Consider the following 26627-nt stretch of genomic DNA (forward strand, 5'->3'; position numbering starts at 1 on the left):
CAACTTGTTAAGTACTTGTCCCTCCCTCCAAGTGGTAGACAGGTCATGTGTATGCTCAGTGTGTATTTTATCCCATAAGTGGGGCTTGCACTCTTTTGCAGGTAGGCACGTATCTGTTTTTAAGTAGCGCTGTTCATTTCTTTGCTAGGATTAGGCATCGGTGGAGGGATGGCTCATGTGTAAACAGGGTTAGATTAGGTGGTAGTAAAAGATCAGTAATTTTTATCATAATTTATCAGTATTAGCTGCTGACAAATCATGGGCACTCCCAACAAAACTTTGACAAGGGCCCCCTCATCGTCCACACCCATCTCCTCCTCCACTAATGGTGACTCCCATAGACTGAAATCTCATCCATCATGAACCCCCTCACCCAGAACAAAGGAGGCTATAACACCACATCCTGGAGGATGGGGTAGACTCTTGTAATGAAGAGAAGGCAAGTAGTTGAGGCTCCCAAAATCCATGGGCCCCATGTGGTTGCAGAAGCTGCTAAACCGATAGATATGCCTCAACTTTGAAAAGAACCTGTGTCAGACATAAGGCAGTGCCCACTATGGTTAAGGCCGCTTCCTTTCAGTCTTTAGGATGCCTTCTATGGTGTTGAAGATGCAGAGAGGTGTCACAGGTGCACATACATTCTGTTTCCAGGCAGAGAAGAATTGCAATAAAGCCGTGAGGATGGTGTCTGGACTACCGTACTTCTCCTTTGTTGATGAATCTGACATTTGCAGCAGACAATAAGATTTGGGAGCTGCTTATTCATCGGTCATCAGCTAGATAACTTAGAGAACAAGTGACTTGCTCATAAAAAAAACTGTTAACATAGTTGTACTAGTTCATTGGAATTTAAAACTGATGTATTAATAAGTCAAAATAGTCAATAAAGGTGAGGCTAAGATAAATAGACAGTATGCATTACAACAAAGTAGTATGTTACTGTATACTTACATCACCATTGCGCATAAAAAAGCCAAGCTGAAATGAAGAGCCCAGCATGCTTTCCCGATGCATGCCATTCATCATATCATTCTTCATCAGCTGCAGGCCCAGGATAATATGATAGCGCATTGTTTCTTCATCCTGAGTATCAGTGACAGAACAGTTATTCCAGGGCTCTGTACATCCCATATATCCCTCAGTCAGGAATGGAACTAGAATACTTCTTACTGTAATCATCCTCCACTTATTTTTCTTTCTGCCTACTATAGTTTCACAGTATTAGTTTGAAATATTTTTTAATTGAATATACTTATCCAGTGTAGGACTAAGCAGTTACATAGACACATCACTTAAAGCGGAATATAACCCTGCATTTCAACTTTGCTCTAAAATATTATTTACAGCATATTATATGCAAAAAGCATTTTTTTTTTACTAGACCAGCATTGGAAGGGTTAAACACAGAGGTTTAAAGGTCCTGGAGAGATATGCAGAAGTTCAGATAGATACATTCTATTTAGTTACATGTATCTATTGATAAACAGTTACACACTCTTTGGCTGTCCTCCAAGCTCCTTCTCAGTCAGAGAGATGAGTCACATTTAACACTTAGATACATTTATGTAAACAAAAGGTATCTATTTCAGCTTCGGATGCGTCTGCAGAAATCTAAAGGAACTTTAAAGCCCTGTGTAACCCTTCCAATGCTGGTCTAGTAAAAAAAAAAATGCTGGTTGCATATAATATACTGTAAATAATGTTTTAGAGCAAAGTTGAAATGCAGGGTTATATTCCACTTTAAGGTGCACCCAAGGTAAAAAACAAAACAAAAAACAAAACAAAACAGATGAGATAAACAATTGCCGTGCTGTTTTCACTTGTAACTAGCTAAGTAAATAGATAAAACAGGTTGCTAATAAGTTACTTACTTAGCTAGTTACATGTGAAAACAGCCCGGCTCTCTGTAGTGTGTGAGCCAGCTGTTATAAATCAGCTGGAGTGTCTGCTACTATCAGTGAAGTCCGTCTCATAGAGCATGGTAATGATGCAGCTCAGCTCTCTTGAAAAGCAGAATTAGTGTTATCATCTACAAGGTCTATCGAGAAATATATGCTCTCCATATTAAAAAAAACTGATAAGGGGTTAATGGAAAAGCATTATTTTCACTAAAGTGCCCCTTTAAACATTTATAAAGTAGATTTAAGGTTTTATAGGCTCTGCTCAATGGCAGTCTTTAAAGTGTCCCAGAGCTAAAATACATGAACTTGTTCTCTGCAAAAAAAAAGTTGTATGGCTGTAATTACTTATCAGCAAGGGTTAGACCCCTTTCAGATGGACGGCTGAACTGTGCATTTGCCGAGCAGTTCAGGCTGCCGTTTACCGTCCGCCAGTGCAATTCGGGTGCAATTTAAATACAGCTGCAGCTTAAATTCCCGGCGGTGATTAATACTATTCCCTGATTCATAATTTGGGGTCTGGTGGCAATCCCAAGTATTAGCCCTGCAGACTATAGCTTTGTAGCTATAGCAGCACCCAACTCAGGCATTATGTGCTGTGCGCAGAGAAGTCCTGCTTTGATAAATTACCCCTAGTTACAATAGTTTCATACTATCTATAAATCATTTCTAATCCCACCATTGTTTGATTATTCAGTTTGTTGCTTTCTGCACCCCACTATTCAAAGCCTTCTTTTCCAGTGTCTCCCGCCTGCTGATTGCATAATCCATGCGAATGAGCACACAGTGTGGCCCAAACAGGAGTTCGCTGACATTAGGATTTAGGAAGTTGCAAATCGGAAACAGGCATATCAACTGGCACCCATGCAGTTTGGCAGATAGATGACACAGTTGAGATGTGTGTATCCAAATTGTTTTTATCTGGTTGTTCAAACCAGAGTACTTCTTCAACTAATGTGTCCATAAAGAAGACCACCATTTCAATTACCTTTAAAAATATCCAATTCTAATGTAGCATATATCCAACACAATACAGTCCTTTGTTATTAACTGCAAGCAGAGAATACAAACCAAAGTGGTTCGGCCTTTGCTGCGAATGTACGTATTGATGGCATCATTGTGTGGGACAAATACAGTGTATGAGTCGGACTCTTCAATGATCTTATCCAGCTTGTATTCCTAAAATGAAAGATGCATAGTTTTGTACCCCTTGAAATAAAAAATAGATGAAATAAGAATAGAGGAAAATGTAACTTGTATACAGGATAGTAAAATAAAATCTTGGTGTCTCAGATTGGCACCACTGCCTCTTTGCTTTGCTAGTCTGCCCTTTTGATCCACAAATAACACAATTTCTACTTAGTTCTTACAATGACATATCCTCGGAAGATTGAGTAATCTGGCATCTCATCCAGTCTGGTCATAAAGCCCGGCAGTCCACCAGCGGTGAATTGATTAGGGGTCAACACCTGTAAAACATGTGATCATTGTTTAGCAGTTTTATTTCCTTGACAATGTGCTACGTGAGAGCTTACACACATTCCACAAGTATCTACTAAATGGGCATTACATTTATTTTAGCAAGCATTTCATGTATAAAAATAAGAGTTCACAAACATAGCATGTCCTCAGGGCTGGATTTCTGGAACAGCCACAAAGGACCGATCCTTGGGCAGCTGGACATAGGAAAGGAGTTGCTGCATATGAAGAGGAGGCTGCTAATGGAAAAGGGAGGCTGCAAATGGGGAGCAACACATATTGAAGAGGAGAGATGGGCTCTGTGAAGCTGGCGCCCCTACTATCATCATAAATAGAAAATTCCATCATGCTTGGTTAGTGCCATGTTTGTGCCCATTTGCTGCAAAACAGCAAAATGTATTCTTCCAAAAAGTTATAGGAAAACAGACATCACAATAAGCAACTGACAGATGTTGGGCTGAAAAAAATCATCCCTTAGTCATAATTGTGACTATGACTATCAGCTATGACTATGGGCTGACTTTTTTAAGCTCGATGCGCCACTTGCTTCATGTAAAGTCTGCTTTCCTGTAACTCTTTGGAAGAATAAAGTCTGCGTGTTTTAGAAGCTTCACCAGCGCAGTCCTTCTTTATGCGGTGGCGGTAATGTACATTTAATGTAGGGCGTAAATCTGGTACACTTACAGCTTAAGGCCTCTTGCACACTGCAAGTGATTCCGATTCAGATTCCGCTTTTTAATCAGTTTTTTCATCCGATTCAGATTCCGATTTGCAGTGTGCAGGGAGCAAACTGCAAATCGGAATCTGAGTCGGATGTAAAAACTGATTAAAAAGCGGAATCTGAATCGGAATCACTTGCAGTGTGCAAGAGGCCTAAGGGCTCATTTCCACTATGAAATGTGATCGCAATTGCGTTTCAATTTCAATGCGATTGCGATTGAGCTACTATACTCAGTATAGTAAAGACCAATCAAATCCAAAACGCGGCAGGACGATGATCGCGTTTTGACCAAAATCGCATCGCAATTGGATCGCACTAATGGAAATTGCTGCTGCAGTTTCCATTAGTTTAATGTACCTTTGCGATTTGCGATCAAAATCAAATCACCAATCGCAGGGTAGTGGAAAAAGGCCCTGAGTCTGTTAATGTTTCATGACTTTCTTCTTGCTGTAAGTCAGTTTCTGAAGCCACAATTTGGCCGCAAGGGTAAGAAAATGTTGCATGGCTTCCATCAGAGTCCTGATTATTGGAATTAGTGGCTGGCTGTGTTTACTGGCTCATTTAATCCATGCTCACTACTTCTGGGGGATATCCCTATGCTGTCTGGTAGGCTAAACTACAGATCGGCACCTGAATGTAGCATTATTGGTACTTACCTTGTCAATAAGATGCACTACTCCATTTGTAGCTACTATATCGCCAACAACAAACTTTGCACCGCCAATAGTAACATTCTGAAAAAAATAAAAAACATCTTTACATTTCTTTTTAGCAAGTCCATTCTCAAAATAAGTGAACTTTTCCCTGCATAGTTGTCTGGACACTTTTGGCTTTACTAGTTTTTAGATAGCAAAATTGTTCTGGTTTTCTGCACAATATGCCTGCACAGTACGCCGTGGACCACGTGGCCATGATTGACAGCGGCGCTTCACGCAGGCGCAGTAAGGATGACCTCTGGGTCGGCCGGAGACCGGGATGGCGGCGGAGAGTGGAGCGGTCAGTGTGGGACAGTCGGCTGCAAGGGGATGGAGAAAGCCCCAGGTGAGTAAAGCTTTTTTTTTTACATTGTCTGATAACTCCTTTAAGGACCAGAGACTGCTGGTACAGAAAATACAGAATTCCGACGAATCTCCGCACATACCCGCAGCAACCGCCCTCCCGCACATACCCGCAGCAACCGCCCTCACCACCGCACGTCAGGGACCTGGGCCACCCACTCTGCCTTCTCTATGATGACAGAATTCCTGTGAGCCGGTCAGGAGTCACTTTCATTGGCTCCTGACCATGTCTATTAATGTAAGCCTATGGGAGTTGCTTACATTGATAGACACGGCCAGGAGCCAATGAAATCAAAGTCATAGAGACTTGCAGTGCGAGTGAGCTGAGATGGGTGACAGCGGGGAGACAGCGCGAAAAAGAGTACCAAGCTGTTTCTTCAAGATTCAGCTTAAAAATGCATGTACACATTTAAATATGTATAACACCGCATGCAAACTAAAAAGTATTAATGTGTGAAGATTCTGCAAAACCCAAATTAGGATATCTGAGTCATGGATAAAAAAATAAATAAATCAAAACGAGTGTCAAGACTTTATAAGCTATAAAAAAACAAACACAGTCAGTAATGACAGCCTCTGAATTTATCCACAGTGCAGACTTAAAATATGCTGTTAAAAATTACCTGAATCATGTAAAGATGTATTATTAAATTTTTATTATTAGATTTTTCCACCAAGTGAGCATATGCTATCAGCATTTCCACTGTACCATACATTGGAAAGTCTTACAAATACCGTATATTCCGGCGTATATGACGACCCCTCAACGTATCCAGTTAAAATATAGAGAGTTTGGGATATACTCACCGTATAAGACTACCACTCTTCCAATGTACAACAAATAATTAAAAAAAAACATCATATACATGGGCATCTGCACATTGGGCAAAATGGGGCATGCGCCCTCCAACCCCCCCCCCCCCGGCCAGCTGCTCCCCCCCCCCCAGCCACTCGAACCCGCAGGAGGAGGAAGCAACACAAAAGGAGGGGCAGTGGGGACAGCGGCTTGGAGGGGTTCCAGACCCCCCCACCTCCCTCACCTGGATCTCCTCCTTCTGGCGCTTCCCCCCTCCAAATTAGAAGCGGCAAACAGAAGTGGGCATCAGCGGGCGGAGAGGAATTACTCACCTTTTTCCTGCGTTCCAGGCAATGGTATGCAGTGCCATCGTCACGTGACACTGGTCACCGCCTTCTTCACCGATCTGTGCTTCCTGATTAGCGGAAGCACAGTGAGCGGCGGAGAAGTCGGAGACCAGTGTCACGTGACAATGACGCTGCGCGCCATCGCCTGGAATGCAGGAAGAGGGTGGGCAGTTCCTCTCCGCCCACTGATGCTCGATTCTGTTTGCCACTGCTAATTTGGAGGGGGGAAGCGCCAGAGAGAGGGGATCCAGGTGAGGAAGGTGAGGGAGTCTGGCCCCCCTTCCCTGCCGCTGTCCCTCCTTCCAGGCTTCCCCCATACTGGGGGCAACTATGCTATACTGGGGGCGACTATACTACCTACACTGGGGGCAACTATACTAATATGGGGCAAATATACTAGCTATACAGGGGATGACTATACTACCTACACTGGGGGCAACTATAGTAGTTATCCTGGGGGCAACTATACTAATACTGTGGCAACTACACTACCTACACTGGGGGCAACTATACTAGCTATACTGGGGGCAACTATACTAACTGTACTGGGGGCAACTATGCTAGCTATACTGGGGGTAACTATACTCTCTCTGCCTTTCTGATGTCCCTTTCTGCTGTCACTCTCTCTCTCTGCCTTTCTGCTGTTTCTTTCTTTCTGCTGTCTCTTTCTCTCTGCCTTTCTGCTGTCTCTCTTTCTCTGCCTCTCAACTCTCTCTCTCTCTGCGGTCTCTCTCTCTGCCTTTCTGCTCTCTCTCTCTGCCTTTCTGTGCTCTCTCTCTCTCTCCGCTCTCTCTCTGCGTCTATGCTGTCTCTCTCTCACCCTTTCTGCTCTCTTTCTCTCTCTGCTTCTATGCTGTCTCTCTCTTTGCATTTCTGCTGTCTCTCCCTCCCGTTCTGTGCCCTCTCTCCTCCCTCTGCTGTCTCTCTCTGCCTTCTCTCTCTGCCTTTCTGCTGTCTCTCTCTCTATCTCTGCCTTTCTGCTTGCTCTCTCTCTCTCTGCCTTTCTGCTTGCTCTCTCTCTCTCTGCCTTTCTGCTGTTGCTCTGTCTCTCACTCTCTCTCTCTCTCTGCCTTTATGCTCGCTCTCTCTCTCTGCCTTTCTGCTCTCTCTCTCTGCCTTTCTGCTCTCTCTCTCTCTCTCTGTCTTTCTGCTGTCTCTCTCTCTCTGTCTTTCTGCTGTCTCTCTCTCTCTGTCTTTCTGCTGTCTCTCTCTCTCTGTCTTTCTGCTGTCGCTCTCTCTCTGTCTTTCTGCTGTCGCTCTATCTCTCTGCCTTTCTGCTGTCTCTCACTCTCTCTCTCTGCCTTTCTGCTCTCTCTCTCTCTCTGCCTTTCTGCTCTCTCTGCCTTTCTGCTGTCTCTCTCTCTCTCTGCCTTTCTGCTTGCTCTCTCTCTCTCTGCCTTTCTGCTGTCTCTCACTCTCTCTTTCTCTCTGCCTTTCTGCTCTCTCTCTCTCTCTGCCTTTCTGCTGTCGCTCTATCTCTCTGCCTTTCTGCTGTCTCACTCTCTCTCGCTGCCTTTCTGCTCTCTCTCTGCCTTTCTGCTCTCTCTGCCTTTCTGCTCTCTCTGCCTTTCTGCTGTCTCTCTCGCTCTGTCTTTCTGCTGTCAATATCTCTCTGTCTTTCTGCTGTCTTTATCTCTCTGTCTTTCTGCTGTCTCTCTCTCTTTCTGCCTTTCTGCTCTCTCTCTCTGCTTTTTTGCTGTCTCTCTCTCTCTCACCCTCCTTCTACCCACTGGCAACCTCCCTCCTGCCCATTGTCACCCTCTCCCACCCACTCCTGCAAAATCTGGGGTGTGGCTTAAGTTTCTCTGTCACTACCTAAACTGGGGGGCACCTATGTCGGAGGCACTCACAATCTAACCTTTACCATAGCCCTAGTCTAATGTCCCACCATTGCTAAGTTCATATAAATTTGGCTCCACCTGTGACCACACCCACATAGTGGTTCATGGCCACGCCTATTTTTCAGCGCGGTGCACATAGCATGACTATGACCCCCCCCACCCATTTTTGCCCCCACCCCCCCGGAAAATTTTCTGCGGACGCCCATGATCATATACTTGCGCTATGGATAAACAGATACTGGTGCTGTACTGTATGTGGTACCCAGTATATAGGCGATTGACTGGTTGGATTGTTCAAATCTCCCTCTCCATACAGCTCTCTCCCTGTTTATCAGAGCTGTATGGAAGAATAGATTGTGCTGTGCCCATAAAACACGCCTCTTTCCCCCTTCTGGCTCACCCTTGTATCCTATTTACCTCCTTCTCTGCCTCTCATATGTCGCACATGTGCGCCTGTGCCGCTTCACTACAGTCCTCAGCAGCAAGATCTGAGACGTGATAACAGGAGAGGGCGTATCACCCGGCATCAATGACACCTGGCGTATAGGACGACTCCTGACTTTTCAGAAGATTTTCAAGGGTTAAACGTAGTCTTATACGCCAGAATATACAGTAAATAAACCAAATGAAAATTGTGGAAAAAAAACTTAATTTTTTTATGGTTTAGAAATATGAGCTCTGTAACATTATTATCAAAATGGCCAAACAGTAAGCAAATGAATACCTGTGCAAAGGGATGTTGCATTGTAACAGACACTACTGTTTTGGTTTCTTGCCATTAACATTCAAATGTGCTCCAACAATTTACCTCACTATCCTTTGACAACGTAAGAAAGTTATTATTCAGAGATGTGGCCAACATGTCGGACGAAGACAAGTTCCTTATGTCATCAGATCTGTAGACACCTGATAATATGTGATACCTTCAGGGAAGGAAAAATCGTAAGTAAACAAATCTTACAATGGGAAGATTACAGGAATTCCATAGAGATTATGGTAATTCCACAGATTATTATCTGAGTCCGCATTGTGTTCTTAAAATATTTTATATATTTTTAGACTAAAATGTAATATTTTTTTATGAAAAATGAAGATGATATGAAATATTACAAAAGTAGTTTTCTTTTTTCCCCTTACAACTGCATGTAAGACTGGATATCTTTATTTGGGAGTTTTGTTTTTTCTTATGCTAGTGTACTACTTCTGGATCCCATATAAAGTGTAGACCTTCTGGGCCGAAGAGGGTTTAAAAGGGAACTGATCTCTTTGGCTGCAGTAGTGCCTGAATCACACACCTGAAACAAGCATGCAGCTAATGGGGTTAGACTTCTATCAGAAACACCTGATTTGCATGCTTGTTTAGGGTCTATGGCAATAAATATTAGAGGTAGAGGATTGGAAGGACTGCCAGGCAATTTGCATTGTTTAAAAGGAGATAAATATGTAATTCTCCATGTCTCTCTCACTTCAGATTCCCTTTAAAAAGAGTACCCGTGGCCTAAAATCAAAAAAAGGGACACAAAGGCATGTTCCCATCTGAAGGACATGGCTCTGTGTGCCCTGCTCACCGCTCTTAGTACCCCCTGTGCCCTGCTAGCCCCCCCCCCCACGGAATGTCGACAGACTTATGAGGAATAAGGAATTCCTGCAAAACGCCCCTTCCCCGTCTATCAGAGCCTTCTAACAGGCTCTCCTCTGCTTGCTCCCCGCCCCCTCCACATCAATCAGCGATGTGAGATCACAGATGCTGCTTCTCCATCCAGCTTTGTGACCCCAAAGGTCACAAAACTGAAAGTGATTTTTTGCAGCAGCTACGAATGGCGGGGAGAGGAGGGAATGGATGCTTTCCGAACTGGCAACATGTTTGATCAGGCAGCATGTTTGTTTTTTATTTTTTGACACCCGCCCCGGGTTCTCTTTAAGACTGGTTCCAATTCTCTGCTGGGGGATGATTTTGCACCCCACATTGGCTTCAGTGCATTTCCCTGCAAGTAGCATGAAAAATTACATTTCAAGGAAACTGATACTTTTTTTTGCAAAATGTCTGCAAGGTGGAAAGGATTAATTTCACTCTTTTATACTACAGTTCTATATTACCTTTATTACACAGAAATAAAACCAGAACATTTTGAATTTACAAAGTTGGCCAGTAGAGATGGCCCGAACGGTTCGCTGCCAAACTTCCGTGGTTCGTGTTCGCGGTGAACCACACTTTTTTTAAAAAAAAGTTTGTGGTCGCATTTTTCCCATAGACTTTAATGCCTGCCGACTTTAGCGGTTAATAGCAAAGTCCCCTTACATAGTAAAAACACTAAATTTGCAGGGTATGTAGAGGAGGGCAGTGACTACAAGAGGAAATTTTTTTTTTTCAAAAAGACCTTATAGTTTTTGAGAAAATCGATTTTAAAGCTTCAATGTAAATTCTCCTTCTGACCGTGGGAAAATTAACCCCAAACGACTTTAGCGGTTAATAGCAAAGCCCCTTTAAAAGCTAGAAACACCAAAATTGCTGGAAATGTTAAGAAGAACAGTGGGAACAAAGACCTTATACTTTTTGAGAAAATCGATTTTAAAGTTTCAAAGAAAAAAGAGCCGTTTCATTAAAAAAGAGCCGTTTCATTAAAAAAGAGCTGATTCATTAAAAAGAACCGGATCATTCATGAACCATTAGTACAGCTTAGAATGCGTCCTGCGCAGGACGTATAGCTGCCGACTCCCGCTGTCTCTCCCTATCTGCCTTCACCTGTCAACCCTCACCTAGGCTGGCACCCGGTGCACCGGGTGCCAGCCTAGGTGAGGATGACAGGTGAAGGCAGGTGGGGAGAGACAGCAGGAGCCGGCAGCTATGCATCCCAAAGGACGCATTCTCTGCTATGTGGGGGGCGGCGGAGATCTTCAATCAACTTAATTGAAGATAGCAAGATAAGAGTATACTGTATTCGTGGAATTATTTACCAAGGTTATTGGCGTGGGAAACTTGTTTTAAAGGTACTGGTATTTCTGGTTAATTAAGAACATTAAAGGATTTTTTTTAGTCGTTTTTATATTTCATTTAACCCTTTCTCCTGGGAGGGTGGTGGGCATCTGGGGTCCCCTTCTTAAAGGGGACTCCCAGATGCCACCATGAACCCCCCCCCCCACCTCCTCCCGGGGCACCGGAGGTGGGAAAGAGCCCCTTGTACATGGATTGGACAAGGGCTCGGGGGGAGAGGGGAAGGCTTGGACGCCCCTCTACCCCGGAGCCCTCCCATACCATGGACCATGCAGGCTGGTATAGCTCAGGGTGTGAAGCCCCACGTGGCCAGGGCTCCGCATTCTGGCTATCCCTGCCTGCATGGGGGACAAGGGGCTACAGAGAGCTCAGTTGGGGGGACCCCACGTCATTTTCTTTCCAGATTTCCCACACTCAGCACATAAAAATAAAAATGTTTGTTTTTTAAATATTGTTTCCGGCTATCTTTTGAACATATCCTGCAAATGTGGTGTTGCTAGGATGTAAGGGGCCTTTGCTATTAACTGCTAAAGTCAGGGGGTGATAACCAACCAGAGTTATAGGGGTGCAAAAGTGCTGAATTTTGCTGTTGGCTTTCATTGGGCTCCCTATTTCACTTTCAAAAATCTCAATCTTTTCAAAGGACGATGGCTCAGCAGTGGCAAATTTTCTAGCATTGTAGGGACTGTTAGGGGGCTCGGGACTGGTGAGTTTGGGGCCCCTAGGCCAAAGAGGTCATAGCCTAGGGTCACAAAAGCTTGTTTATTTGGCAATGATGGAGGTGACGAACGTAAATCGCCGCCATGGCCGTTAGCAAAGTCTGAAGCTCACGACATGTCGCATGCAGGTAGAAGACATATTGTTGTACTTGCACTCCAACGTTGGGTTCCCTTAGAGCGACCAGATTTTTGAAGGCTCAACCTGGGACGGGGGGAATTGGGGGGGGGGGGGGGGGCGACTCCACGCGCCGCGGCGAAAAACAGGGGATGCGGTGAAAAATGTGGTGTCTGCAGCGCACGCGAAAAATGGGCGTGGCCATGACATTCTATGAGCGGAGCTAACGTAATGATGCAACAGCGAGGCATAAGAAAGCAGTGTTTACGCCGTGATGTGGTCAAACGTGGATTCACATCATAGATGTGCAGAAACCGTGTGATGCTATTTAACCACTTCCCGACCGCCGTATGTACAATTGGCGGCCGGGAAGTGCACCCCGCAAGGACCGCCGTATTGACAAATGGCGGCGGTCCTTGTAGGGGCATGGGCGGAGCGATCGCGTCATCCGTGACGCGATCCTCCGCCTCCGCCTGGCGCCGCTCACCCGCCGCAACATCCCGCCGGCCATACGGAAGCGCCGGCGGGATGTTAACCCGACGATCGCCGCATACAAAGTGTATAATACACTTTGTAATGTTTACAAAGTGTATTATACAGGCTGCCTCCTGCCCTGGTGGTCCCAGTGTCCGAGGGACCACCAGGGCAGGCTGCAGCCACCCTAGTCTGCACCAAGCACACTGATTTTTTACCCCCCTTGCCCCAGATCGCCCACAGCACCCATCAGACCCCCCCCTGCCCACCCCCCAGACCCCTGTTTGCACCCAATCACCCCCCTAATCACCCATCAATCACTCCCTGTCACTATCTGTCAACGCTATTTTTTTTATCCCCCCCCCTGCTCCCTGCCCCCTCCTGATCACCCCCCACCCCTCAGATTCTCCCCAGACCCCCCCCCCCAGACCACCCCCCCCTGTTTACTGTATGCATCTATCCCCCTGATCACCTGTCAATCACCTGTCAATCACCTGTCAATCACCCATCAATCACCCCCTGTCACTGCCACCCATCAATCAGCCCCTAACCTGCCCCTTGCGGGCAATCTGATCACCCACCCACACCATTAGATCGCCCGCAAACCCGCCGTCAGATTACCTCCCAAATGTATCGTTTACATCTGTTATCTTCTCTAAACACCCACTAATTACCCATCAATCACCCATCAATCACCCCCTGTCACTGTTACCTATCAGATCAGACCCTAATCTGCCCCTTGCGGGCACCCAATCACCCGCCCACACGCTCAGATTGCCCTCAGACCCCCCCCCCCCCCCTTATCAATTCGCCAGTGCATTAATTACATCTGTCCTTCCCTGTAATAACCCACTGATCACCTGTCAATAACCTGCCAATCACCTATCACTCATCAATCACCCCCTGTCACTGCCACCCAACAATCAGCCCCTAACCTGCCCCTTGCGGGCAATCTGATCACCCACCCACACAAATAGATCGCCCGCAGATCCGACATCAGATCACCACCCAAGCGCAGCGTTTACATCTATTCTCTCCTCTAAACACCCACTAATTACCCATCAATCACCCCCTATCACCACCTGTCACTGTTACCCATCAGATCAGACCCTAATCTGCCCCTTGCGGGCACCCAATCACCCGCCTACACGCTCAGATTGCCCTCAGACCCCCCCCTTATCAATTCGCCAGTGCAATATTTACATCTGTCCTTCCCTGTAATAACCCACTGATCACCTGTCAATCACCTGCCAATCACCTATCACCCATCAATCACCCCCTGTCACTGCCACCCATCAATCACCCCCTGTCACTGCCACCCATCAATCACCCGCTGTCACTGCCACCCATCAATCAGCCCCTAACCTGCCCCTTGCGGGCAAACTGATCACCCACCCACACCAATAGATCGCCCGCAGATCCGACATCAGATCACCACCCAAGCGCAGTGTTTCCATCTATTCTCTACCCTAAACACCCACTAATTACCCATCAATCACCCCCTGTCACTGCTACCTATCAGATTAGACCCCTATCTGCCCCTAGGGCACTCAATCACCCGCCCACACCCTCAGAATGCCCTCAGACCCCAGCCCTGATCACCTCGCCAGTGCATTGCTTGCATCTATTCCCCCCTCTAATCACACCTTGAGACACCCATCAATCACCTCCTGTCACCCCCTAGCACACCTACCCATCAGATCAGGCCCCAATTTGCCCCGTGTGGGCTCCTGATCACTCGGCCAAACCCTCAGATCCCCCTCAGACCCCCTTCCGATCACCTCCCCAGTGCATTGATTGCATCTATTTTCCCCTCTAACCACCCCCTGAGACACCCATCAATCACCTCCTGTCACCCCCCTAGCACTCCTATCCATCAGATCAGGCCCAATACAACCTATCATCTAAAAGGCCACCCTGCTTATGACCGGTTCCACAAAATTCGCCCCCTCATAGACCACCTGTCATCAAAATTTGCAGATGCTTATACCCCTGAACAGTCATTTTGAGACATTTGGTTTCCAGACTACTCACGGTTTTGGGCCTGTAAAATGCCAGGGCGGTATAGGAACCCCACAAGTGACCCCATTTTAGAAAAAAAGACACCCCAAGGTATTTTGTTAGGTGTATGACGAGTTCATAGAAGATTTTATTTTTTGTCAAAAGTTAGCGGAAATTAATTTTTATTGGTTTTTTTTCACAAAGTGTCATTTTTCACTAACTTGTGACAAAAAATAAAATCTTCTATGAACTCGCCATACACCTAACAGAATACCTTGGGGTGTCTTCTTTCTAAAATGGGGTCACTTGTGGGGTTCCTATACTGCCCTGGCATTTTAGGGCCCCTAAACCGCGAGGAGTAGTCTAGAAAACAAATGCTTCAAAATGATCTGTGAATAGGACGTTGGGCCCCTTAGCGCACCTAGGCTGCAAAAAAGTGTCACATGTGGTACCGCCGTACTCCGGAAAAGTAGTATAATGTGTTTTGGGGTGTATTTTTACACATACCCATACTGGGTGGGAGAAATTTCTATGTAAATGGACAATTGTGTGTAAAAAAATTAAACAATTGTCATTTACAGAGATATTTCTCCCACTTAGCATGGGTATGTGTAAAAATACACCCCAAAACGCATTATACTACTTCTCCTGAGTACGGCGGTACCACATGTGTGGCACTTTTTTACACCCTAAGTACGCTAAGGGGCCCAAAGTCCAATGAGTACCTTTAGGATTTCACAGGTCATTTTGCGACATTTGGTTTCAAGACTACTCCTCACGGTTTAGGGCCCCTAAAATGCCAGGGCAGTATAGGAACCCCACAAATGACCCCATTCTAGAAAGAAGACACCCAAAGGTATTCCGTACGGAGTATGGTGAGTTCATAGAAGATTTTATTTTTTGTCACAAGTTAGCGGAAAATGACACTTTGTGAAAAAAAACTATTAAAATCAATGTCCGCTAACTTGTGACAAAAAAATAAAAACTTCTATGAACTCACCATACTCCTAACGGAATACCTTGGGGTGTCTTCTTTCTAAAATGGGGTCATTAGTGGGGTTCCTATACTGCCCTGGCATTTTAGGGGCCCTAAACCGCGAGGAGTAGTCTTGAAACAAAAATGACCTGTGAAATCCTAAAGTTACTCATTGGACTTTGGGCCCCTTAGTGCAGTTAGGGTGCAAAAAAGTGCCACACATGTGGTATCGCCGTACTCGGGAGAAGTAGTATTATGTGTTTTGGGGTGTATTTTTACACATACCCATGCTGGGTGGGAGAAATACCTCTGTAAATGACAATCTTTTGATTTTTTTACACACAATTGTCCATTTACAGAGGTATTTCTCCCACCCAGCATGGGTATGTGTAAAAATACACCCCAAAACACATTATACTACTTCTCCCGAGTACGGCGATACCACATGTGTGACACTTTTTTGCACCCTAACTGCGCTAAAGGGCCCAAAGTCCAATGAGTACCTTTAGGATTTCACAGGTCATTTTGAGAAATTTCGTTTCAAGACTACTCCTCACGGTTTAGGGCCCCTAAAATGCCAGGGCAGTATAGGAACCCCACAAATGACCCCATTTTAGAAAGAAGACACCCCAAGGTATTCCGTTAGTAGTATGGCGAGTTCATAGAAGATTTTATTTTTTGTCACAAGTTAGCGGAAATTGATTTTAATTGTGTTTTTTCACAAAGTGTCATTTTCCGCTAACTTTTGACAAAAAATAAAATCTTCTATGAACTCACCATACTCCTAACGGAATACCTTGGGGTGTCTTCTTTCTAAAATGGGGTCATTTGTGGGGTTCCTATACTGCCCTGGCATTTTAGGGGCCCTAAACCGTGAGGAGTAGTCTTGAAACGAAATTTCTCAAAATGACCTGTGAAATCCTAAAGGTACTCATTGGACTTTGGGCCCTTTAGCGCAGTTAGGGTGCAAAAAAGTGCCACACATGTGGTATCGCCGTACTCAGGAGAAGTAGTATAATGTGTTTTGTGGTGTATTTTTACACATACCCATGCTGAGTGGGAGAAAGATCTCTGTAAATGGACAATTGTGTGTTATAAAAATTAACAAATTGTCATTTACAGAGATATTTCTCCCACCCAGCATGGGTATGTGTAAAAATACACCCCAAAACACATTATACTACTTCTCCTGAGTACGGCAATACCACATGTGTGGCACTTTTTTGCAGCCTAACTGCGCTAAGGGGTCCAAAGTCCAATGAGCACCTTTAGGCTTTACAGGGGTGCTTACAATTTAGCACCCACCAAAATGTCAGGACAGTAAACACACCCCACAAATGACCCCATTTTGGAAAGTAGACCCTTCAAGGTATTCAGAGAGGGGCATGGTGAGTCCGTGGCAGATTTCATTTTTTTTTGTCGCAAGTTAGAAGAAATGGAAACTTTTTTTTTTTTTTTTTTCTCACAAAGTGTCATTTTCCGCTTACTTGTGACAAAAAATAATATCTTCTATGAACTCACTATGCCTCTCAGTGAATACTTTGGGATGTCTTCTTTCCAAAATGGGGTCATTTGGGGGGTATTTATACTATCCTGGAATTCTAGCCCCTCATGAAACATGACAGGGGGTCAGAAAAGTCAGAGATGCTTGAAAATGGGAAAATTCACTTTTTGCACCATAGTTTGTAAACGCTATAACTTTTACCCAAACCAATAAATATACACTGAATGGGGTTTTTTTTATCAAAAACATGTTTGTCCACATTTTTCGCGCTGCATGTATACAGAAATTTTACTTTATTTGAAAAATGTCAGCACAGAAAGTTAAAAAAAATCATTTTTTTGCCAAAATTCATGTCTTTTTTGATGAATATAATAAAAAGTAAAAATCGCAGGAGCAATCAAATAGCACCAAAAGAAAGCTTTATTAGTGACAAGAAAAGGAGCCAAAATTCATTTAGGTGGTAGGTTGTATGAGCGAGCAATAAACCGTGAAAGCTGCAGTGGTCTGAATGGAAAAAAAGTGGCCGGTCCTTAAGGGGTAGAAAGCCCTAGGTCCTCAAGTGGTTAATAGTATGCCATAACCCCAAAGCAGCAAACACAGCCAACTATGACCATTAAATAATAAATGCAGCAACAGTTACCCCAGAAACCACAAAATAAACGCAATGGGCAACATTTCAGCACATAATAAACGCATTGCGGGCAACATTTCAGCACAAAATAAACGCATTGCGGGCAACATATCAGCATAAAATAAAAGCAATGGGGGCAAACATGTCAGTACAAAATAAACGCAATGGGGGCAAACATGTCAGTACAAAATAAACGCACTGCGGGCAACATGTTAATACAAAATGAACGCACGGCGGGCAAGCATGTCAGTACAAGATAAACGCACTGCGGGCAAACATGTCAGTACAAGATAAACGCACTGCGGGCAAACATGTCAGTACAAGATAAACGCACTGCGGGCAAACATGTCTTTACAAGATAAACGCACTGCGGGCAAACATGTCAGTACAAGATAAACGCACTGCGGGCAACATTTCAGCACAAAATAAACGCATTGAGGGCAACATATCAGCATAAAATAAACGCAATGGGGGCAAACATGTCAGTACAAAATAAACGCAATGGGGGCAAACATGTCAGTACAAAATAAACGCACTGCGGGCAACATGTTAATACAAAATGAACGCACGGCGGGCAAGCATGTCAGTACAAGATAAACGCACTGCGGGCAAACATGTCAGTACAAGATAAACGCACTGCGGGCAAACATGTCAGTACAAGATAAACGCACTGCGGGCAAACATGTCAGTACAAGATAAACGCACTGCGGGCAAACATGTCAGTACAAGATAAACGCACTGCGGGCAAACATGTCAGTACAAGATAAACGCACTGCAGGCAAACATGTCAGTACAAGATAAACGCACTGCGGGCAAACATGCCAGTACAAGATAAATGCACTGCGGGCAAACATGTCAGTACAAGATAAACGCACTGAGGGCAAACATGTCAGTACAAGATAAACACACTGCGGGCAAACATGTCAGTACAAGATAAACGCACTGCGGGCAAACATGTCAGTACAAGATAAACGCAATGCGGGCAAACATGTCAGTACAAAATGAACACAATTTGGGCAAATATGTCAGTACAAAATGTGAGCAAACACTTCATCTGCAAGAAAAAGCATTTACTCACCTGGCAGAAGACGTCCCCTCACGCAGCCGGCCTCTGGTGTGTGCAGCTCCCCCTGGCCTGGACGATCTTCAATCTCCCGCTCAGCCTCTCACAGGCAGAGCAGGGCTACGGCAAGATGGCGTCCGGAGGCGGAGCCCTGTACTGGAGACAAATAGTCTCCAATACAGGGCTCCGCCTCCGGACGCCATCTTCCCGTAGCCCTGCTCTGCCTGTGCCTGCCGGAGGAGGACATTGCAGGCTGGAGCGGGGATGCGGGGAATGAACTAGCGCAGCGTCTAGTAGACGCTGCGGCTAGTTCACTGTACGGTGGCCAGAGTCCCGAGGCCGGGACGTCCCGCTGCTAAAAGCGGGACGTTTCCCGGGACCTCATGCAGCCTGGGACAGCGCCCCCCGAAGGCGGGACGCGTCCCGGGTAAAGCGGGACGTATGGTCACCGTAGTTCCCTTGTTGTGTCTGATTACGCTGCCTGTGGATTTGCGCTGCCCCGCATGCGCAGTAGGAGACTGCGGCCACATTTCCTATAGAATGATGCTGCTGGAGGTAAAATACTAAATATCTCCGCTTCCACACCTCTTACACTCCCCAAATTTTCAGGGTAGAGAGGGGACCTCCCGAACTACCTCTATACCAAATTGCAGCCCCCGAGACCCGCTGGTTCCCGAGATAGATTTCTCTAATCTATCTCCTGAACCAGCGGGTCTCGGGGGCTGCAATTTGGCATAAAGGTCGTTCTGGGGGTCCCCTCCCTACCCTCAAAATTTGGGGAGTGTAAGAGGTGTGGGAGCGGAGATATTTCGTATTTTATCTCCAGCAGCATCATTACCTTCACACTGAGCATGCGTGCTACTCAGTGTGGAAGGGAGCTTCCAGGCAGCGCAATCAGACATTACACCCTACATCTCTGCAAACCAGAGTTATGGGTGTGCAAAAATGCTAAAATCTCCCATAGGCTTTCATTGGGGCCTAGGTTTTGAGGGTACAAAAGCGCAGGTTTCTGCCGAACGGTATGGCTGAGCGACTCCAAATTTTCAGGCTTTGTATGGAGTTTAAGGGGGCTCAGGGCTGGTGAGTTTCGGGCCCCTACCCCAAAGACATCATATCCTGTGGTCACAAAAACCTGTTTATTTTTGCAATGGTACTGGTGACGAATGTAAATCCCTGCCATGTCCGTTAGCAAAGTCTGAAGCTCACGACATGCCACATGCAGGTAGAAGGCATATTGTTGTACTTGCACTCCAACGTTGGGTTCCCTACATCTCTGCAAACCAGAGTTATGGGGGTGCAAATGTGCTGAATTTTGCCATTGGCTTTCATTGGGCTCCCTATTTCACTTTCAAAAATCTCAAATCTTTTCAAAGGACGATGGCTCAGCAGTGGCAAATTTTCTAGCATTGTAGGGACTTTTGGAGGGCTCAGGACTGGTGAGTTTGGGGCCCCTAGGCCAAAGAGGTCATAGCCTAGGGTCACAAAATGGGTGCCCATGGGTGCACCGGGTGCCAGCCTAGGAGAGGGTGACAGGTGAAGGCAGGTGGGGAGAGACAGCGGGAGCCGGCAGCTATAAGTCCTGCACAGGACGCTTTCTAAGCTATACTAATGGTTCATGAATGATCCGGTTCTTTTTAATGAATCAGATCTTTTTTAATGAAATGGCTCTTTTTTCTTTGAAATTTTAAAATCGATTTTCTCAAAAAGTATAAGGTCTTTTTGAAAAAAAATTTTGTTCTCTTGTTCCCACTGTTCTTCTTAACATTCCCAGCAATTTTGGTGTTTCTAGCTTCTAAAGGGGCTTTGCTATTAACCGCTAAAGTCAGCAGGCGTTTAATTTTCCCACGATCAGAAGGAGAATTTTAAAATCGATTTTCTCAAAAACTAGTAGGTCTTTTTGAAAAAAAAAAATCCCTCTTGTAGTCACTGAAAAAACTCAGATCCCTTGAAACATCTTTTCCATCACTTTGCTGGCCAGCATAAATGTTTCTAGTTTTCAAATTTCGCCTCCCCATTGAAGTCTATTGCGGTTCGCAAAAGTTCGTGCGAACCGAACTTTTGCGGAAGTTCGCGTTCGAGGTTCGTGAACCGAAAATCGGAGGTTCAAGCCATCTCTACTTGCCAGCCAAACCAAGAGATGAAGGTTCAGACACACCAAGTTGTATTCTGTTTCTGCAGGGATCTCTGGGTCACATGACGGACTTTTTTTAAGAGAGTTTCTCTGGCTGCATCACACATGGGAAGGGAGTAATGACCTAGCACCCTATTCAGCAACTTAGACTAACAGAGGCATCTATACTCTACTCCCAATGCTATTAAGGCATTTTGTATTGATCTGAGGAAGCAGGCCATGACCCGTGAAACTTGTTGTCTAAATTGTGTTTCTGAATAAATATTTCTCCAGTTGTACTGGTGTTCTTATCTTCTGGAGAGGTAAGCACTTACCTCTCTTTACATTTTGTTATTTTTAACGCCAACAGAAATATAAGCATTGGGAACCTCCACCTTACCCAAATATCATTCTAACCTCCCTTGGAGGTGATAGCGTTGCAGTTTATCTGGAAAATGTATAGAACTATAGGAGAGAGACCATCCAGTATCCAGCAGGACATAAAGAACCAAGTGGGGGCGATTAATTTCACACAGGCCTATACGGCGGTTGCAGGATCTACAACCCACCTTTGTGAGTATATAACTGCACACACTTTCATTCTTTCTTATACCTAAACATACTGCACCATTGGGCTCCTGGTCTCTCTCTACAGCTCGTTTAGGTGTTCTTGGCCTACACAGGAATCACTGAAACTTCCCTACCATATTCAGCTGATCTGTTCAATGACAAATACATGAGGGTAAGCTAGGGCTTTCGTGTATCTGCAATGCATTTGAAATATACTAGCACTATAGCTAGTACAGCAGCAGTATCTCCCCTTTCCCTACCCATAATGCATATAGGCAGTTTGGAGTATGCAAAGATTTAGTGCAGGAGGCTTTTCTGCTGTTTGCAATGCCGACAATGTGCAAAGTGTGATTTTGTATGTGGTGAAGGTAATGGGCTTACTTAAGCAACTGTGGCACATGCTCCTTATTTGTCCAGAAGGATTTTTCTTCTTCTTGCATGCTCTCCAATGCTTTTTGTGATGGGACTAGCACAGTGACATTGGACGCTTGAGAAAACATAGATTTTAGAGATGAGCTCTGTAAAAAACATAGACAGGTTTAGGTTTAATTAAAGTGGATCGGAGATGAAAAACTAACTATACCAAGTAACTTGTCTATATATCTTATCTAAAGTTTAGATAGTTTAAACAGCAAATCTAGCTGCAAACAGCTTCAACAGTTTATGCTTATTTATTCCTGTGATACAATGACAGCAGCCATGTTTTGTTTGTCATATCACACACAGGCAAGCTGATAGCATCTCCAGCCCTCAGCCTGTGACAAATTAGGTCCTCTCTCCACCTCCCTCCTCCCTTCTGCCTCTGAAATCTCTGTGTTGCGACTTTGACATCGCATTACAATGCAACATCCCACTGTGAATATGCCCTCAACCTAAAAATGAGTTTTAATGTCTTTAACAGATGTAGAATTTAAATTGAAGACAGCTGTCCACTCCACTCATTTCATGAATCAAAGCTCAATTCTTCATGACCAAGGTTATGCCAAAAGAGGACTTAGAATTTATACCTTTTTAAACTATCATTGGGGTAGAAGCACTAAACTGTGGTAATCAAAATATCATGCGTAAGCTCCTATACATGATGAGTAGAGGGTAATGCAAAGTACATACTGCTCTACTCCTTGCATGGTAGGACTTTCCAGACTTTATTCTGCATACCGCAGTTTAGTGAATTGTAGGTAAATATTCACAAAAAAGACCAAAAGTACCTGTATTGAAAATAATGAATAAAATTGTTTATTTTTAACAATATTCATTTATAGATTATTTAGTCACCGTTTGGCCATTGTATAATCTTTCCTCTTTCTGATTTTTATTGTGAAATTTAACATTGGTGGTGACCACTTTAGTTCTGCCAGGTGATCTGCACGGAATGTTCGTTTACTGAGCGTTCTATCCACAGAGGGAGATATTGCTTTCTTGGCGGCTGGAAAAATCTCTTATTACCCACAATGCAACAAGGTTGAATTTCACACTTGTGGAGGGGTTTCACTAAAATATGATCCATACAGGCGCCCCCCCCCCCCCCCATAACTGTGATCTATTTGAGAAAGGTTAAAGATTTTTAGTCAAGACAGTCATGAAGGTCCACCTCAGCAGAGTTTTGTATAGAGTGCGTACACATCTTAACCTCCCTAGCGTTCTGGACGAGCTGAGCTCGCCCAGAGACGCCGGAGGTCACCGCTCAGGCCCTGCTGGGCCGATTTGAATAATTGTTTTTTTCAAACACGCAGCTAGCACTTTGCTAGCTGCGTGTTTGCTGCGATCGCCGCCACTCGCCGCCGATCCGCCGCTACCCAACGCGAAAGAGGGCTCCCCCCCCCCACAGACCCCGTGCGCAACCTGGCCAATCAGTGCCAGGCAGCGCTGAGGGTCACGACGTCGATGCTGTCATTCCGTTCGTCGCCATGGCGACGGAGAAAGCCCTGAAGGAAGTACCGTTGTCCTGTCGGGCATAGGCGCCGGCGGCGATTGGAAGGGTGGGTGGGAATCGGAAGGAAGGGGGTTATCATGTAGCTAGCGCTAGGCTAGCTACATGATTAAAAAAAAAATTAGGTTTAAAAAACCATGTGCAGCTGTGCGGCTGCGCGTAATCAAAACAACAGGGAGGTTAAGATAATACAAGTACAACTGTATGGCCAGCTTAAGATATTGATCCTAAAAGTAAAGATCGAATGGTAGCTGACATTTGCGATCGTTATATCGTTAAAATAATTTCCTTAAATTGTGACTCACCACCTGAGTAATAAGTAACTGGACATATATAGAATTTATTTAAGATCTACAACTTACTTCAATCCATTTGTTAAATCCTGCGGCTTCTTGCAGTGTTGAAAGCACCTACAACACAGTGACAGGAATGTATTAGAACCAGTGCAGTTTCTAGGCTAAAATGCACCCAGGGCGAGGGTGTAAAAATTGCGCCCCCCCCCTAGGTTAGATAGGTAGGTGCCTCTCAGTATAGGTTAGATTAGGTAGGTGCCCCCTAGTATAGGCTAGATTAGACAGGTGCCCCCCAGAATAGGTTAGATAAGGTAGCTGCCCCCCCAGTATAGGTTAGGTAGGTGCCCCCCAGTATAGGTTAGGTAGGTGCCCCCCAGTATAGGTTAGATAGGTAGCTGCCCCCCAGTATAGGTTAGATTAGGTAGCTGCCCCCCAGTGTAGGTTAGATAGGTAGCTGCCCCCCCAGTGTTGGTTATATTAGGTAGCTGCCCCCCAGTGTAGGTTAGATAGGTAGCTGCCCCCCAGTGTAGGTTAGATAGGTAGCTGCCCCCCAGCGTAGGTTAGATTAGGTAGGTGCCCCCCAGTGTAGGTTAGATAGGTAACTGCCCCCCAGCGTAGGTTAGATTAGGTAGCTGCCCCCAGTATAGGTTAGATAAGTAGCTGCCCCCCAGCGTAGGTTAGATTAGGTAGCTGCCCCCAGTATAGGTTAGATAGGTAGCTGCCCCCCAGTGTAGGTTAGATTAGGTAGGTGCCCCCCAGTGTAGGTTAGATAGGTAGGTGCCCCCAGCGTAGGTTAGATTAGCAGCTGCCCCCCAGCGTAGGTTAGATTAGGTAGGTGCCCCCAGAATAGGTTAGATAGGTAGATGCCCCCAATAATGGAGGGGGGAGCCGCAGGGAGGGCAGCCCGACCTCTCCCTCCCTCTCCTCTCCCGGGCGCCCTCCGTGCTCCCCCCTCAGATGCAGAGTCCGTGAGCAGCAGGGAAGCGCTGTTTACAACTCACCGGCTGCCTGGCTCCAAGCGCTGCTCTCTCGCCGCTGGTCTCCTCTCTCTGTATACATACTGATACACGCTGCTTCCGGCTACAGGAAGCAGCGTGTATCAGTACGTATACAGAGAGAGAGAGGAGACCAGCGGCGAGAGAGCAGCGCTTGGAGCCAGGCAGCCGGTGAGTTGTAAACAGCGCTTCCCTGCTGCTCACGGACTCTGCATCTGAGGGGGAAGCACGGAGGGCGTCCGGGAGAGGAGAGGGAGGGAGAGGTCGGGCTGCCCTCCCCGCGGCTCCGGCTCCCCCCTCCATTATAGCGCCCCCCTCCCAACAGCGCCCCGGGCGGCGGCACGCTCCGCACGGGGCAAGAAACGGGGCTGATTAGAACAGACAATACTTGGAATAAGCAGTGATGCTGATAAGCAGCACTTATTATTAGCAAACAATCGACTCTCCTGTACTTGTTTTATCTGATGTTGAGGAAACTTACATCGGCAATATTGCCGTAGCATATTTTCCCATCACCTTGATAACCTTCATTACACACGCACTCCCAGAACCCTGAGGCTACCTTCTGGCACGTGGCCTGAAAAAAAAAGACAATAGATGGGTAACATGGGTAATTTGTAGCAGACGTCAAAAAGTTAAGATGTGTACAGGCTGAAAACAGAACAAGAATAGCACACTAATGCTGGGCATACACTGATAGATTCTGCAGCTCGATTAGCCGCCGGATCGACTCCCACTGCATCCCCACGCGCGCCTGGATTGATTCCTGCTCTTCCCCGCGGGCGCTTCCTTATCTTCTGCTCGTTTTCCGCTATTTTCCGCCCGCAGGTATCGAGCTGGGAATCAATCCGGCGGGCAATCGGACCTGTCAGAAATTATCAATCGAGCCATCAGCGGCTCGATTGAAAAGAAGAATCTATCCGTGTATGCCCAGCATTACAGTCACAAACTGTAAAAAAAACCAAAAAAAAAAAAACCTTTGCAATGTAATGCTGGGTTTACACCATACAATTTTCTGTTAGATTTACCTGCCAGATAGATAAAGTTCAACATGTTGGAAATTTATCTTATGATCTATCTGCCGAGCAATTACCGTATATTCCGGCGTAGAAGACGACTGGGCATATAAGACGACCCCCCCAACTTTTCCAGTTAAAATAGAGTTTGGGATATACTTGCCGTATAAGACTACCCATCTTCCAACACACACCAAATAACAATTAAAAAAAAATCGAATACTGGTGCTATGTATGAACAGATACTGGTGTTGTACTGTCTGTGGTAGCCAGTATATAACAGTATATAGTCAATTGACTGGTTGGATTGGTCAACTCTCCCTAAGTGGGTCGGTCAGCTCTCCTTGTCTACCTGTTTATCAGAACGGTATGCAAGAATAGATCGCGCTGTGCCCATAGAACATGCCTCTTTCCCCTGTCTGGCCCACCCTCGTATCCTATTTACCTGCCTCTCAGATCTCACACATGTGCGCCTGCGCAACTTCACTGCAGTCCTCAGCAGCGAGTTCTGAGAGGCGGTAACAGGATGGGAGGTATCACCCGGCATCAATGACACCCGGCGTATAAGACGACCCCCAACTTTTCAGAAGATTTTCAAGGGTTAAAAAGTAGTCTTATACGCAGGAATATACAGTAGGCATTGTTATACTCAGTAGGAGATAAACAGAAGACAATGCACCAGAGATAATGACCATTCTCTACAGAAAATAATCTAATTATGCATTCTAACAGAAATCTAACAGAAACATCTAACAGAAGAATCTAACAGAAAATTGTATGGTGTAAACCCAGCATAATGCAAGTGAATAAGGCTTCAGATGACAACTTTAGGGGACATATGGTTCCTCAGTTCTTAAAGGAAAGCTAACCTGTTTGTGGTTTTATAAATATGGGGTTGTAAAGGATTTCAATAGTGAAGAAATAAAAAGTTGTGATCTTTTTTAGATCAACTCTCAATAAATATAGGCCCTTTAAAGCGGTATCTTCACCATAAAAATCTAATTTCAACAGCAACAGGTCTGAGTGTATTAAGTGATAAAGATGCTAATCCTGCATTCAAAACTTTCAAAACATTTTCTGCTGTTATGATTTGGAGTT

General features: G+C 45.3%; 1 protein-coding gene across 2 annotated transcripts in view; it reads right to left on the bottom strand.

Moving 5' to 3' along the window:
- The window catches only part of STAB2 (stabilin 2), a 215994-nt gene that overhangs the window by 101061 nt on the left and 88306 nt on the right, over positions 1-26627 (bottom strand). For both annotated transcript variants that reach the window (XM_068276928.1, XM_068276927.1), the window contains 8 exons: positions 24995-25090; positions 23588-23635; positions 21677-21813; positions 8949-9063; positions 4755-4832; positions 3269-3367; positions 2970-3077; positions 952-1083 (listed from right to left, as the gene is read on the bottom strand). In XM_068276928.1, coding sequence (XP_068133029.1) covers positions 952-1083; positions 2970-3077; positions 3269-3367; positions 4755-4832; positions 8949-9063; positions 21677-21813; positions 23588-23635; positions 24995-25090 — 813 coding nt within the window. The remainder of the gene's footprint in view (positions 1-951; positions 1084-2969; positions 3078-3268; positions 3368-4754; positions 4833-8948; positions 9064-21676; positions 21814-23587; positions 23636-24994; positions 25091-26627) is intronic.

This window comes from Hyperolius riggenbachi, chromosome 3, assembly GCF_040937935.1.
Source record: "Hyperolius riggenbachi isolate aHypRig1 chromosome 3, aHypRig1.pri, whole genome shotgun sequence".
Classification (NCBI taxonomy): domain Eukaryota; kingdom Metazoa; phylum Chordata; class Amphibia; order Anura; family Hyperoliidae; genus Hyperolius; species Hyperolius riggenbachi.